At 49.1% G+C, this 15,327-nt stretch overlaps 1 protein-coding gene across 1 annotated transcript; it reads left to right on the top strand.

Annotated features, from left to right (window-relative positions):
* Positions 1-760: 760 nt before the first annotated feature.
* OSTN (osteocrin) lies at positions 761-5,287 on the top strand. Its single transcript, XM_087726051.1, has 3 exons — positions 761-766; positions 2,182-2,393; positions 5,203-5,287. The coding sequence occupies exons 1-3, from the start codon at positions 761-763 to the stop codon at positions 5,285-5,287; spliced, it is 303 nt and encodes a 100-aa protein (XP_087582177.1).
* The last annotated feature ends 10,040 nt before the right edge of the window (positions 5,288-15,327 follow it).

The raw sequence follows: 15,327 nt of genomic DNA, 5'->3' as shown, positions 1-15,327 counted from the left end.
CTCTTGCTTGGGGTGTGACCTCATGGGGCGAGAGTTCATTCCTCGTCAAACTTTCAGATATGTTCATGCCTAATTGGGAAAGACCTTGGGAGGTGGAGGAAGGGAAGGGAGCGAGGGAACAGACAGCCTCAGCTGCATAATCCTTGGAGAAAAGAGGCTCAGGGAGGGACCCTCCCTATTTTTCTCCATGTCAGGGTTCCTAATAGCATCCAAAATTAAATCTGAGCCCGAGGCAAAGGATTCCTCAAAGTCCCAGTTGATGAAGAGAGACATGTTGGCACATCTGGGAAAACCCAAATCTGAAAGCTTCCCGGTTTCCCCCACCCAGTTGAAAGTTCAAGATCTTGCCCCTACACCCACAAGTCCATCCCGTGGTCCAATCTCCCACTGCCATGCTGGCAGCTTTCACCCATCCAGGTGCAGAGGTGCAGAGACAAAAGATGACCTTGGCTTTCTAGAAAGAATGTTGTTATGGCTACATATCCTCTTAACTGTATACAATCCCTCCTCCCATTTTCCCACCATAGAGAGGCATAGTAGAAGAATAATAGAAAGTGTGTCAGGCCGAGGACCCAAAAGGAAAGATGGCTGCAGGCCCAACACACCGTCCACCTTGAGTACGTAACGGGAAAGAAGAAGCTTGGGAGTTCAAAAGGTTGATACTGCATGGAACAGATAAGAGGCAGCTCAGCCCACAGCTGCATATTGCGCGGAGAAAGAGTCCCAGAAAGGATCCTTCCTAGTTTCTCAGACTACAAAGATGACGGTGAGAGATTTGTACTTTTAGATGTGCAAGATTCTGTCGATGTAGCTTTTAGGGAACAGTCAGATAAGGGGGCAGCGTAGCCCACACAGCTACATAATGGAGGAAGAAAAGAGGCTCAGAAGGGACGCTCCCTAGTTTCCCAGGCTGCAAAAGAAAGTGGGAGATTTGTACTTTCAAACTTGCAAGATTCTGTTAATTCTGCTAGAGAACAGGCAGATGAGAGACGAGGAATATAAACCCTTCCATCCTCCACCATTCATTCAGAGCTGAAGGATGGCCCACAGCTGCACCAGGTGTGGAAAGGGAGGGTCCCGAGTTCCTCAGGCTGTAACAGAGTTTGTGGGAGATTTGTACTTTCAGACGTGCGAGATTCTGTCAATGAGACTTTGCAATAAAGTAGAATTAGCTTACCTGGTCAAGTTTCCTGTCTGGATGGACACCACGGTAGCCGTCAGTCAGGGTCAACATCATTTAGTGAGGGTGGCAGGAAGCAAAAAATACCCACGGGAGTTCTAAATAATGAACTCTGCTGGCTGGGGAATTCTGGGAGTTGAAGTCTTAAGGTGGCCAGGTTCGGAGACTTCTGGACTAGACATACCCAGATCCCACAACCATTTCTTGTATGTTTTCCAGGAGAAATCTGCCAGATCTTTAGGCTGGAGATATGGGGGAGACCTTAAGGCCTTCTGCCTACATAGCCACTGTCTCTCACTCTGTCAGGCCTGCAGCCATCTTAGCAATAGCAATAGTTAGACTTATATACCGCTTCATAGGGCTTTCAGCCCTCTCTAAGCGGTTTACAGAGTCAGCATATCGCCCCCAACAACAATCCGGGTCCTCATTTTACCCACCTCGGAAGGATGGAAGGCTGAGTCAACCCTGAGCCGGTGAGATTTGAACAGCCAAACTGCAGATAACAGTCAGCTGAAGTGGCCTGCAGTGCTGCACCCCTAACCACTGCGCCACCTCGGCTCTTTCCTTTTGGGTCTCTGGCCTGCCGCACTTTCTATTCTTCTACGATGCCTTTTCTACGGTGGGAAAACGGGAGTTGGGGATTGTATGGAGTTAGATGCTAGGTAGCCATAACAACATTCTTTCTAGAAAACCAAGGTCATCCTTTGTCTTTGCACCTCTGGTCCTGACCGGAACTGGATGGGTGGAAGCTGTCAACGTGGCAGTGGGAGATTGGACCATGGGATGGGCTTGTGGGTGTGTGTGTGTGTGGGGGGGCAAGATCTTGAACTTTCAACTGGGTGGGGGAAACCGGGAAGCTTTCGGATTCGGTTTTTTTTTTCAGATGTGTCAACATGGCTCTCTTCATCAATTGGGACTTTGAGGAACTAAAAGCCTTGGAGTTTGATTTGTTGAAGGCTATTTGGAATGCTGACACGCCCCATTCTTCTCTTATGTCATAGCAGTCCCTCGATGCCACGCTTGGGCCTGGCCCAGGACTGCTTCCTCCTTCCAGGGAAGAGAAATTCACGGCCGACCTGGTGGCCAAAATGTTACTCCTGAACGAACTGGTGTCCTTGGAAAACGACGTCTTTGAGACCAAGAAGAAGCGAAGCTTCACTGGGTTCGGTTCACCCCTTGACAGGCTTTCAAAGGGCCTGAAGACCAAGCAGAGGTGGGTGACAATTCCCCCCCCCCCCACCCACCCCCAAAAGGTTCTCCTGCTTCTTCCCCCTGGCTGCTCTTGAGGTGATTGATGATGAATGTTCTCCACTCAGTTGTGTCCAACTCTTGGCAAATCCATCCAATAGCCATAGCAATAGCAGTTAGACTTATATACCGCTTCATAGGGCTTTCAGCCCTCTCTAAGCGGTTTACAGAGTCAGCATATCGCCCCCAACAACAATCCGGGTCCTCATTTCACCCACCTCGGAAGGATGGAAGGCTGAGTCAACCCTGAGCCTTGGATGGATAGATAATAGATAAGATAGATATAGAAGATAGATAGATAGAAGATAGATAGATGATAGATAGATAGATAGATAGATAGATAGATAGATAGATAGATAGCAATAGCAATAGCAATAGCAATAGCAATAGCAATAGCAGTTAGACTTATATACCGCTTCATAGGGCTTTCAGCCCTCTCTAAGCGGTTTACAGAGTCAGCATATCGCCCCCAACAACAATCCGGGCCCTCATTTCACCCACCTCGGAAGGATGGAAGGCTGAATCAACCTTGAGCCTTGGATGGATAGATAATAGATAAGATAGATATAGAAGATAGATAGATAGAAGATAGATAGATGATAGATAGATAGATAGATAGATAGATAGATAGATAGATAGCAATAGCAATAGCAATAGCAATAGCAATAGCAATAGCAATAGCAGTTAGACTTATATACCGCTTCATAGGGCTTTCAGCCCTCTCTAAGCGGTTTACAGAGTCAGCATATCGCCCCCAACAACAATCCGGGCCCTCATTTCACCCACCTCGGAAGGATGGAAGGCTGAGTCAACCTTGAGCCTTGGATGGATAGATAATAGATAAGATAGATATAGAAGATAGATAGATAGAAGATAGATAGATGATAGATAGATAGATAGATAGATAGATAGATAGATAGATAGATAGATAGATAGATAGATAGCAATAGCAATAGCAATAGCAATAGCAATAGCAATAGCAATAGCAGTTAGACTTATATACCGCTTCATAGGGCTTTCAGCCCTCTCTAAGCGGTTTACAGAGTCAGCATATCGCCCCCAACAACAATCCGGGCCCTCATTTCACCCACCTCGGAAGGATGGAAGGCTGAGTCAACCCTGAGCCGGGGAGATTAGAACAGCCGAACTGCAGAACTAGCAGTCAGCTGAAGTAGCCTGCAGTGCTGCATTTAACCACTGCACCACCTCGCCATCCGCCATGTCTCTCCACCTCTTCGAGTCTTGCTCTGCTCCTTTGAGTGTTCAATCCTCTGGCTGGGGTCAGTTTTGATGGTCTCCAGCCTCCACTGGTCTTTGGAGGCTGGTTTCATTTGGCCACCAGCTCTTCCCAACACAGCTGCTTTCTCCAGTGAATTCCCCTGCATGGCGTGATCAAAATAAGGGAGATGCAGTTTCCTGGTGTTGCTTTCTCTCGATCAGAATAGAGCTGGAAGGGGCCTTGGAGGTCTTCTAGTCCAACCCTCTGCTCAGGCAGGAGACCCCGTACCATTTTGGGACAGATGGCAGACGGCAACAACGGATGAAAACCAGTCAGGGAGAGAAGGAGCCGAGCACTAAGGAGAAACGTCCTAGCGAGAAGTTTCCTAACAATTAGGAACTATTAACCAGTGGAACAGAAGCTGCCCCCGGAAGTGGATGTGGGAGCTCCATCACTGGAGATTTTTAAGAAGAGGCTGGGCAGCCACTTGCCTGGAATGGTACGGGGTCTCTTGCTTCAGCAGCGGGCTGGACTAGATGACCTCCCAGGACCCTTCCAGCTCTGTTCTTCCTGTGATTCTGCAAGAGTCTCCTTCTTGAGCAGGGGGCTGGAGTAGATGACCTCCAAGGTACCTTCCAGCTCTGTTCTTCCTGTGATTCTGCAAGAGTCTCCTTCTTGAGCAGGGGGCTGGACTAGACGACCTCCAAGGTCCCTTCCAGCTCTGTTCTTCCTGTGATTCTGCAAGAGTCTCCTTCTCGAGCAGGGGGCTGGACTAGATGACCTCCCAGGTACCTTCCAGCTCTGTTCTTCCTGTGATTCTGCAAGAGTCTCCTTCTTGAGCAGGGGGCTGGAGTAGACGACCTCCAAGGTCCCTTCCAGCTCTGTTCTTCCTCTGATTCCCCCTCCCTTGTAGCACTGATGATGTTCCCTAGTTGGGCCATGAAATGTATGCAAGAAATGCTCAGAGAGCACTAAAGACCTCACCGTTCCCCCCCCCTCCTCCTCCTGTCTACAAACGCCTCTCCCTTCTAAGAGTGATGATGTTCCCTACTTGGGTCATGAAATGTCTGCAAGAAAACCACCAATTTCAGACAGGACCAAGGACCCCCCAGTCCTTCCCCTCCTCTTCCTCCTCTTTTCCTCCTCCTCGTTCTCGCTCCTCCCTCTAGACCCTTCTCCCTTCTAGCACTGATGACGTTCCCTAGTTGGGTCATGAAACGTCTGCAAGAAATCAAGCCAGCTCAGAGAGCACCAAGGACCCCACAGTTCGGCCCTGAGCTATAGAGCAGTGTTTCTCAACCTTGGCAACTTGAAGATGTCCGGACTTCAAGTCCCAGAATTCCCCAGCCAGCATTCGCTGGCTGGGGAATTCTGGGAATTGAAGTCCGGACATCTTCAAGTTGCCAAGGTTGAGAAACACTGCTATAGAGGTTCTCTTCCATGGGTCAGCAGGGAGGCCCTGGGTACGGTGGGGTCTACCCTCTCCCCCAGGCTTGGAAGGAGGCCCCCCCCCCGGGCGGTGTCCTCTGCCTTGACCCCCCCGTCTTCCTTGCAGGAAAGTGGCGCCTCTCCCAAAGAAGCGCTTGGGACTTCCTCTGGACCGGATCGGAGTGAATCGCCTGAGCAGCTCCAGAGCTTAGGAGACGCGGGTAAGACCCCCCCCCCAAAGGCCCCCGTGGCTGTGTGTTGGGCCAGGGGCTGGGCGGGGAGGGGGGCAGAGGGGGGAGGCAGGGAAGGATCCAGGTGAAGAGTCAGGCTCCCCTTTTCCAGGGCTGGGAACCAACATTTTTTTAAAACTACTGGTCCTGTGGGCGGGGCTTGGTGGGCGTGGCAGGGGAGGTTTACTGCAAAATCCCCGTTCCCCTCCAATCAGCTGCTGGGACTCCAGAGGCGGGGAATAGATGGGGGCGCGGCCAGCCAGAGGTTCCCCGAACTACTCAAAGTTCCCTTTAAAGACCCTACACCCCCCCCCCCCGCAAATGCTGGAATTGAACATCTTTAAATTGAGCTTAGCTCCTCCTTGCTAGGCTAACTATAAACAATTTGAATCATTTCTGATCTTAATCGTAAGCTATCTGAAATTCCCTAGACCCATATTTACTTTGAATATAGTCAATCCATTTTTTCCAATCTCGTTTATATCTCTCGTTTGAATAGTCCTTAAGATATGCAGATATTTTAGCCATCTCTGCTAATTCCATTTGTTCCTCGTGTATTCTGTATTGTTCCCGGTCTTTTTTGAATCTCGTTTTGATTCATAAGTAAGGCCACCATTCCATTATTTATTCCGTGTGTTTCCAGATCGCCTCCTGATTCAATTTTCCCTTCCTTTCCTACAGATTCCGGCCTCCTGGAAGCCCCCACCCCACCCCAGGCCTGGAGAAAGAACTGCGGTGACCCTGCTCCCCCCAACCCATCTCTTCCCCAAGACGTTGCAATTAAGGGAAGCTTTGGCTAAACTGCTTCTTCTGTCGTTCTCCGCTGAGTATTTCTGGCTAATTTCGTCCACAGGGTCAGACTTGTGTTGACTGACCTCTGTTTATCCTCCTGATAAACAGGCCCAGAAAGGCTCTGTACAGGTGTGTGTGTGTGTGTGTGTGTATGTCCTATATAAGGATTGCATTGCATGCCATGAAAAATAAAAGGATGACTTTAGGCATTTGTGAGGTTCCTGAGCACTTGTCTTGATGTCCTTCTTCCTCCACCGGTTCACAAAAGTTCTGAGTGCCACAAGGCTCTTCTCCACCTCTTGGCAGGTTGGGGGGTTCTGGGAGTCACCCAGCTTTCAGCTGCCCAGCTGTTGAGAAACACTGTGGGGGTCCTTGGTGCCGTCTGAGCTGGGTGGATTTCTAGCAGACGTTTCATGACCAGACTAGGTAACATCATCAGTGCCAGAACGGAGTGAGATTTGCAAAGAGGAGGAGGACTGTGGGGTCCTTGGTGCTCTTTGAGCTTGGTGGTTTTCTTACAGATGTTTCGTGACCCAGCTAGGTAGCATCCTCAGTGCTAGAAGGGAGGAGGAGGAAGATTAAGAACACCAAGAGGAAGAAGAGGAGGAGGAAGGGGAAGATTGAACTGAGGGGTCCTTTGTGCTTTCTGAGCTTGGTGGTTTTCTTGCAGACGTTTCATTACCAAACTAGGTAACACCATCAGTGCTAGAAGGGAGGAGGAGGAAGATTAAGAACACCAAGAGGAGGAGGAGGAGGAGGAAGGGGAAGATTGAACTGAGGGGTCCTTGGTGCTCTCTGAGCTTGGTGGTTTTCTTGCAGACGTTTCATTACCCAACTAGGTAACATCATCAGTGCTAGAAGGGAGGAAGAGGAGGAGGACTGTGGAGTCCTTAGTGGTTTCTGTGCTTGGTAGTTTTCTTGCAGATGTTTCATGACCCAACACCGTCAGTTAATAGAGAAGATGACGTTACTGAGTTTGGTAATAAAACGTCTGCAAAAAAGTCATGATTCTCAGAGACCACCAAGGACCCCACAGTCCTCCTTCCTCTTCTCCACTCCCTTCTAGCACTGATGATATATAACCCAGTTGGGTCATTAAAATGTCTGCAAGGAAACAAACGAAGCTGAGAGAGCACCAAGGACCCCTCAGTTGTCTTCCTCCTCCTCCTCCTCCTCCTCCTCCTCCTCTCCACAAACCCCATCCCTTTCCAACACTGATGATGTTACTCAGTAGGGTCTTGAAACATCTGTAAGAAAACCACCCACCTCAGACAACACCCAGGGCCTCACAGTTTGACCCTGAACTACACAGATCCTTCCCTACTGAGAAGCCCTCCCTGGACACCCCGGATATCTGGTGAAAATGAGAATAAAATGTCACCTTCACCATTCATCATTCTAGCCAGGGTTAGATGGAACCCTCTGCCCGTTTCCAACCCAGACGGCCCTGACCCTCCCTTTGCCAAATGGACCCAGGATACTTGGCTGATGCTATCACTCCACCTTGTTTTAGGTTTCTTTCAATCAAGTGGAATCCATCCTACCACTGCCTTGGTTCCCCCCCCCCCACCGTCCCCTATTCTTCTTTTAAGATGTGCCAGCCATGGGCAGCAGCTGCCAAAAAAGCCCACACAGTTCTAGGCTGCATCAACAGAGGGAGAGAATCAAGATCACCATGTGAAGTGTTGATACCACTTTATGATTCCTTGGTAAGGCCACACTTGGAATATTTGCATCCAGTTTTGGTCGCCACGATGTAGAAAAGATGTGGAGACTCTGGAAAGAGTGCAGAGAAGAGCAAGAAAGAGGATGAGGGGACTGGAGGCTAAAACATATGAAGAACGGTTGCAGGAACTGGGGATGTCTGGTTTAAGAGAAAGAAGGACGAGGGGAGACATGATAGCAGTCTTCCAATATCTCAGGGGTTGCCACAAAGAAGAGGGAGTCAAGCTATTCTCCAAAGCCCCAACACTGGAAGTTTTAAAGAAGATGTTGGATAGCCATTTGTCTGAAACGGTATAGGGTTTTCTGCCTAGGCAGGGGGTTGGACTAGAAGACCTCCAAGGTCCCTTCCAACTCTGCTATTGTATTGTATTATATTGTATTGTAATGAAAAGAAGGACCAGGGGAGACATGATAGCCAATATCTCAGGGGTTGCCCCAAAGAAGAGGGAGTCAAGCTATCCTCTAAAGCACCTGAGGGCAGGACAAGAAGCAATGGGTGGAAACTAATCCAGGAGAGAAGCAACTTAGAACTGAGGAGAAATTTCCTGACAGTGAGAACAATTAATCAGTGGAACAGAAATTGCCTCCAGAAGTTGTGAATGCCCCAACACTGGAAGTCTTTAAGAAGATGCTGGACAGCCATTTGACTGAAGTGGTGTAGGGTTTCCTGCCTAGGCAGGGGGTTGGGCTAGAAGACCTCCAAGGTCCCTCCCAACTCTTCTCTTCTTGCTGTGTGATCGGCCCCATTTCCATTGCCATCCGTGGACTCTTCTGATGCCCTCGGATGCTTGTCTTTGTGCTCTGTTCCACGCGTGGGGCTTTCCATCTTCTCCTGTGAGGCCGAGTGTGTATCTTTCCACGGCTCTTTGTGCCACTTGTAGCTTTTCTATCGATTGTGAGGTTAGTGCAGGGGTGAAATCCTCCCGGTTTGGCCTGGTTCAGCCGAACCTGTAGATTTCCGTTGGTTCTGCGAACCGGTAGCTATAAAAAAAAAGGCTTCTGAGGGACATGGGAGCCGAGGTGGCGCAGTGGTTAAATGCAGCACTGCAGGCTACTTCAGCTGACTGCAGTTCTGCAGTTCGGCGGTTCAAATCTCACCGGCTCAGGGTTGACTCAGCCTTCCATTCTTCCAAGGTGGGTAAAATGAGGACCCGGATTGTTGTTGGGGGCGATATGCTGACTCTGTAAACCGCTTCGAGAGGGCTGAAAGCCCTATGAAGCAGTATATAAGTCTAACTGCTATTGCTATGTGACTCAGCTGTGAGCCGCACGATCGTCGGAAGCTTCCCCCCTGCTTTTTAAAGCATTTTTTCCCCTGCCGGTTTGGGTGAATAAGCAGGAGAAAAATGCTTTAAAAAGCAGAAAAAAAGCATTTCTGACAACCGCACTGATCAGCTGTGAGCCGGGCGATCTTCGGGCCCTCTTTATTTCACTTTTTAAAGCAGTTTTCCCCTACCTATTTGACCAAACCGGCAGGAAAGAAAACTTTTAAAAGTGGGAAAAAGTTGGCCCTGCCCATCAGGTCACATGCCCCCCCATCCCACCCTCCCAGCCACGCCCACAGAACCGGTGGCAAAAAAATAAATAAATTAGATTTCACCACTGGGTTAGTGTCCATGTTCTGCCGGCGTATGTTAGAGCAGGGAGCACGCACGGACCAAAGTCTTTTCTCTCTACGCAGAGGGGGAAATTTGCTCTGGAAAATTACGCTGAGCTTGCCGAATTCCTGCCGAGTTGAACAACAGGCCCTTCAATTTCCTAGAATTAAAATGCGCCAGGGAGAAAAAGGGGCTGCCAGGTTCTTTCTCACATCTGCTCCGTTCTAGAACATCTTCTCCTAAATCCTCTGCTCTCATCCTGATGGGGACGATGGATACAAAATCAAGAAGGATTTCTTTTCTGGCCACTAGAGGGCACGAGAGAGAGCCCTTTGGTGAGAGAACCAGGTATTTCCCAATGTTGGCGGTTTCCGGACCTGTGGACTTCAACTCCCAGAATGCTCATCAATAATCAAGATGGGTGCTGAAGCTGGGATTTGAAGTCCAGGCATCTGGAAAGGGCCAAAATTGGGAACAGGGAGCTATAATCTCACTACAGGTAGTCCTCAAATGAATAGAATAGCAATAGCAATAGCAGTTAGACTTATATACCGCTTCATAGGGCTTTCAGCCCTCTCTAAGCCAATGTTTCTCAACCTTGGCAACTTGAAGATGTCCGGATTTTCTCTCCTTCTCCCTCTCTCTCTCTCTCTGTCTTTCTTTCCTTCTTTCTCTCTGTCTCTTTCTCCTCTTTTTCTTTCTCTCCTTCTCTCTCTCTCCCCCCTCTCTCTCTGTCTTTCTTTCCTTCTTTCTCTGTCTCTTTCTCCTCTCTTTTTCTTTCTCTCCTTCTCTCTCTCTCCTCTTTCTTTCTCTCTGTGTCTTTCTTTCCTTCTTTCTCTCTCTCTTTCTCCTCTCTTTTTCTTTCTCTTTCTCTGTGTCTGTCTTTCCTTCTTTCTCTCTCTCTCTTCTTTCTCTCTGTCTCTCTTTCTCTCCTTCTCTCTCTCCTCTTTCTCTCTGTCTTTCTTTCCTTCTCTCTCTCTCTTTCTCCTCTTTTTCTTTCTGTCTTTCTCTGTGTCTGTCTCTTTCCTTCTTTCTCTCTCTCTCTTCTTTCTCTCTGTCTCTCTTTCTCTCCTTCTCTCTCCTCTTTCTCTCTCTCTGTCTTTCTTTCCTTCTCTCTCTCTCTTTCTCCTCTTTTTCTTTCTGTCTCTTTCTCTGTGTCTGTCTCTTTCCTTCTTTCTCTCTCTCTCTTCTTTCTCTCTGTCTCTCTTTCTCTCCTTCTCTCTCTCCTCTTTCTCTCTGTCTTTCTTTCCTTCTCTCTCTCTCTCTTTCTCCTCTTTTTCTTTCTGTCTCTTTCTCTGTGTCTGTCTCTTTCCTTCTTTCTCTCTCTCTTCTTTCTCTCTGTCTCTCTTTCTCTCCTCTCTCTCCTCTTTCTCTCTGTCTTTCTTTCCTTCTCTCTCTCTCTCTTTCTCCTCTTTTTCTTTCTGTCTCTTTCTCTGTGTCTGTCTCTTTCCTTCTTTCTTTCTCTCTCTTCTTTCTCTCTGCCTGACTCTCTCTCTCTCTCTCTCTCTCTCTCTCTCTCTTTCTTTCTTTCTTTCTCTCTCTCTCCTCTCTCTCCTATCGAGTCTATGTATATCCTGGATTATGGATATTTAACCCCTGGTGGGAAATGATACGTTCAGGGTTAACTAAGAGGATTTCATAGAGGGCATTTTTTAGTTGCATCTCAGCTGGGACTTTGGAAAGAGCCAGCTGTGTTTGCTTCCATTTCTCTCACGGTTGACTTCCTGAGTTTCCCCAACCATTCCCAATTCCTTTGGAATTTCCGGTCGCTTCTAGGATGGGGGATGAAAGCCTGGGAAAGAATGGAGCTCCAGCCTCCCCTAGACAAGGGGCTGCCCCAAGGACAAAGGGGTCAAACTATTCTCCAAAGCACCAGAAGGCAAAACAGCATCTCAACCACCTTTTCCCCCCTGAATATTGCAATTGAATATTTCATCCGTTGTTGTTTTTTGTCACCACACTATAAACAAGAAGTTGAGGCTCTAGAAATGGTGCAGAGAAGAGCAACCAGGATGATTAGGGGACTGGAGGCTCAAACACGATTGGTCCATTCACCCAGGCAGTTTTCATGCCTAAGGTGGGACTAGAACTCCCTGTCTCCTGGTGATTGGTCCATTCGCCCAACCATCTTTCTTCACCAAGGTGGGACTAGAACTCCCTGTCTCCTGGCTTTGGCCAAGTCACCCAGCCAGCTTTCACAACTAAGGTGGGACTAGAACTCAGCGTCTCCTGGCAATTGGCCCAAAGTCACCCAGCCAGCTTTTGTGCCTATAGCAGAACTCCCTGTCTCCTGGTGATTGGTCTAAAGTCACCCAGCTGGCTTTCATGGTGAAGGTGGGACTAGAACTCACTATCGCCTGGTGATTGGCTCAAAGTCACCCAGCCAGCTTTTGGGCCTATGGCAGAACTAGAACTTCCTGTCTCCTGGTGATTGGTCTAAAGCCACCCAGCCAGCTTTCACAGCTAAGGTGGGACTAGAACTCACCATCTCCTGGTGATTGGCCCAAAGTCACCCAGCCAGCTTTCACAGCTAAGGTGGGACTAGAATTCCCAGTCTCCTGATGATTGGTCCATTCACCCAACCGTCTTTCATGCCTAGGGTGGGACTAGAACTCATGTTCTCCTGGCGATTGGCCCAAGGTCACCCAGCAGGGTTGGGTTAGCGTAGGAAGACAGGCCACTCCCTCGTTGGGCCACATGGCGTGATCTGGAAGCCGCCACGATTTTCCGAGCAGCCACATTGCAATCATAACTGGTCATTAAGCGAGGACTACCTGCATTCGGGCCTCCAGGTTTAGTCTCAGCCGTGGGAGAAGAAAAAGGGAGAAGACGGAGGATTTTGAGGGTCTTTGATGGGAAACTTCTGCTAGTTCCGTCCCGAATCGTATCGGCCATTTTGGAAGGAGTCTCACGCTGCTGGCAGATGTTCGGGGTCCAAGACAGATGTTGCATTATGAAACCCTACACACACACAAACACAAACACGCATACACACCACACGAGTGATTTATCCGGGTTGAAAGGCATTGTGTTTTTCTCAGCCAGATCCTCCAAACGCATCCAAATTAAATTTCAATTTTGTTCCCTTATCATTGAGCCAGACCTCCCGATTCTCTGTCCTCCTCCAATTAACAGCTTCTCCCTCCCTTTGTCCATTCAGGAAAGTGTGGAATAATCCTGCCCACCTCCACAGAGAGAAGGAACCTTGCCAGGCATTTTTCCAACCCAAAACACCTGCAGTTCATCACACAGGAGCCAAAACCAGGAGGAGGGGAGGGGGAAACCCCCATGAAACCGTTCTCCCTGTCCCCTGAGCTGGGTTTTCTGCCATTAGCAATAGCAATAGCAGTTAGACTTATCTACCGCTTCCTAGGGCTTTCAGCCCTCTCTAAGCGGTTTACAGAGTCAGCATATCGCCCCCAACAACAATCCGGGTCCTCATTTCACCCACCTCGGCAGGATGGAAGGCTGAGTCAACCTTGAGCCGGTGAGATTTGAACAGCCGAACTGCAGATAGCAGTCAGCTGAAGTGGCCTGCAGTGCTGCACCCCTAACCACTGCACCACCTCCGTTTCCTGCGGCCTCCATCCAATCCTCCTTAGGATGCCCTTTCCAAACTCCCATTTCTCTGGTCTGGACTGCAGAAAATTAAGGTTGGAGCCACAGGGAGAGAAAAAGAAATTGCGGAAGCCTCTGAAACGGGTGGGAAAAAATCAGCCGAAGGAGTGGGGGGGGGGGATGGCTTTAAGGGAAGACACAAAGGAGGCCCTTAGTGCATACACACACACACACACACACTGTTGTCGTCAGGGGTCTCCTTATGCTTTGTCAACCATGAAAGACAGGAAAGAGCTTTTGACTATACAGATGACTTCTTCTTCAGCAGCCATTCGAAGCTACAACGGGGCTCAACAAGAAGACTTATGGCCGGTCCTCGAAGTTGTGGCTGTCCCAGTGTCCCCCCCCACCCCCCGTCATCACAATTGGGGCACGTGGCAACCGGCACACAGTTCCAATGGTCACAGCTTCCCACAGCCACATCCCCAGCCCCTCGTCATCTTCCCTGCCGGCTTCCCATAAGTCACGTCAAGGGGGAAAGCAGCTGCCCCCCCCCCCCGAGGTTGCGCTCATGGACCGCGCATGATTCCTCAACAGCCACAACCTGGACTGTCCTTGTGCACTGGAGATCGCGTTTAATTTCGTTGTACGGGGCGCAACGACAATGAAAAGTAAACTAAGCACGAGAGGCTTGAAGCGACAGGGAGACGGGTTTTTTTAATTTTTAAACAATGCATAACTTCCAGATTCTACCATTTGTCTGGAATGGTGGAGGGTCCCCTGCTTGAGTAAGGGGTTGGACTAGAAGACCTCCTAAAAACTGTGCTAGTGGGAGGAAGGGAGGGAGGGATGGAGGGAGGAAAGAAGGAAGGAAGGAGACCAATGGGTGGAAGTTCATTGGAGGAAGATCTAACTGCAACTAAGGAGGAATTTCCTGACATTGAGAACAATTAGCCAGTGGAACAACTTGCCTCCAGAAGTTGTGAATGCTCCAACACTGGAAGTTTTTAAGAAGATGTTGGATAACCCTTTGTCTGAAGTGGTGTAGGGTTTCCTTTCTAGGAAGGGGGATGGACTAGAAGACCTCCTAACAACTGTGATTGTGGGAAGAAGGGAGGAGGGAGGGAGGAAAAGGATGGATGGATGGATGGATGGATGGATGGAAGGAAGGAAGGAAGGAAGGAAGGAAGGAAGGAAGGAAGGAAGGAGACCAATGGATGGAAGTTCATTGGAGGAAGATCTAACTGCAACTAAGGAGAAATTTCCTGACAGTGAGAACAATTAGCCAGTGGAACAACTTGCCTCCAGAAGTTGTGAATGCTCCAACACTGGAAGTTTTTAAGAAGATGTTGGATAACCCTTTGTCTGGAATGGTGGAAGGTTTCCTCCCTAGGCAGGGGGATGGACTAGAAGACCTCCTAAAACTGTGAATGTGGGAAGAAGGGAGGGAGGAAAAGGAAGGATGGATGGATGGATGGATGGAAGGAAGGAAGGAAGGAAGGAAGGAAGGAAGGAAGGAAGGAAGGAAGGAAGGAACCTTGTTAGAGGGAGATCAAGTTTGCAACTATGGAGGAATTTCCTGACAGTGAGAACAATTAACTACTGGAACAGAAGTTGCCTCCAGAAGTTGTGAATGCTCCAACACTGGAAGTTTTAAAGAAGTTGTTGGATAACCATTTGTCTGGAATGGTGGAGGGTCTCCTGCTTGAGTAAGGGGTTGGACTAGAAGACCTCCTGAAAACTGTGCTAGTGGGAGGAAGGGATGGAGGGAGGAAAGAAGGAAAGAAGGAGACCAATGGGTGGAAGTTCATTGGAGGAAGATCCAACTGCAACAAAGGAGGAATTTCCTGACCGTCTGAAAAATGAACGCTTGGCCAGTCATGCGCCAGAGCTAAGAATATCCTCCTTCCTGTTAGCCTGCCGGCTGCCGACTCCTCTGGCAGGGAGCCGCGCCGATGCCGTGGGCGGAAGCGCCTCCAAGTGCAGCCTAGTCTGGAGGGACGGAGGGATTTCCTGGCAGGGAAGGCGTTTCCTGCAGGAGCCGCGGCTGCTCCATCACTGGAGGACTTTAAGGAGCATTTGTCTGGAATGGGATAAGACAGAAGTCTTCAAACTTGGCAACTTTAAGACTTGGGGGACTTCAACTCCCAGAATTCTCCCCCACTCTTAAAGTTGCCAAGTTTGGGGACCCTTAATTCCTTCCCTGCAGGGATCACCAGGTGCTCCATCGCTGGAAGTTTGAAAGAAGACACTGAACAGCCATTCGTCCAGAATGGTGTAGGGCAGTCTTTCTCAACCTTGTCAACTTGAAGATGTCCGGACTTCAACTCCCAGAATCCCCCAGCCAGC

This window comes from Thamnophis sirtalis, unplaced genomic scaffold (assembly GCF_051295495.1).
Source record: "Thamnophis sirtalis isolate CommonGarterSnake01/CBP01778 unplaced genomic scaffold, rThaSir2_p1.2 scaffold_11, whole genome shotgun sequence".
Lineage (NCBI taxonomy): Eukaryota > Metazoa > Chordata > Lepidosauria > Squamata > Natricidae > Thamnophis > Thamnophis sirtalis.
Note: the sequence above shows the minus strand (reverse complement) of the source record. Positions and strands in the feature narration are given on the sequence as shown.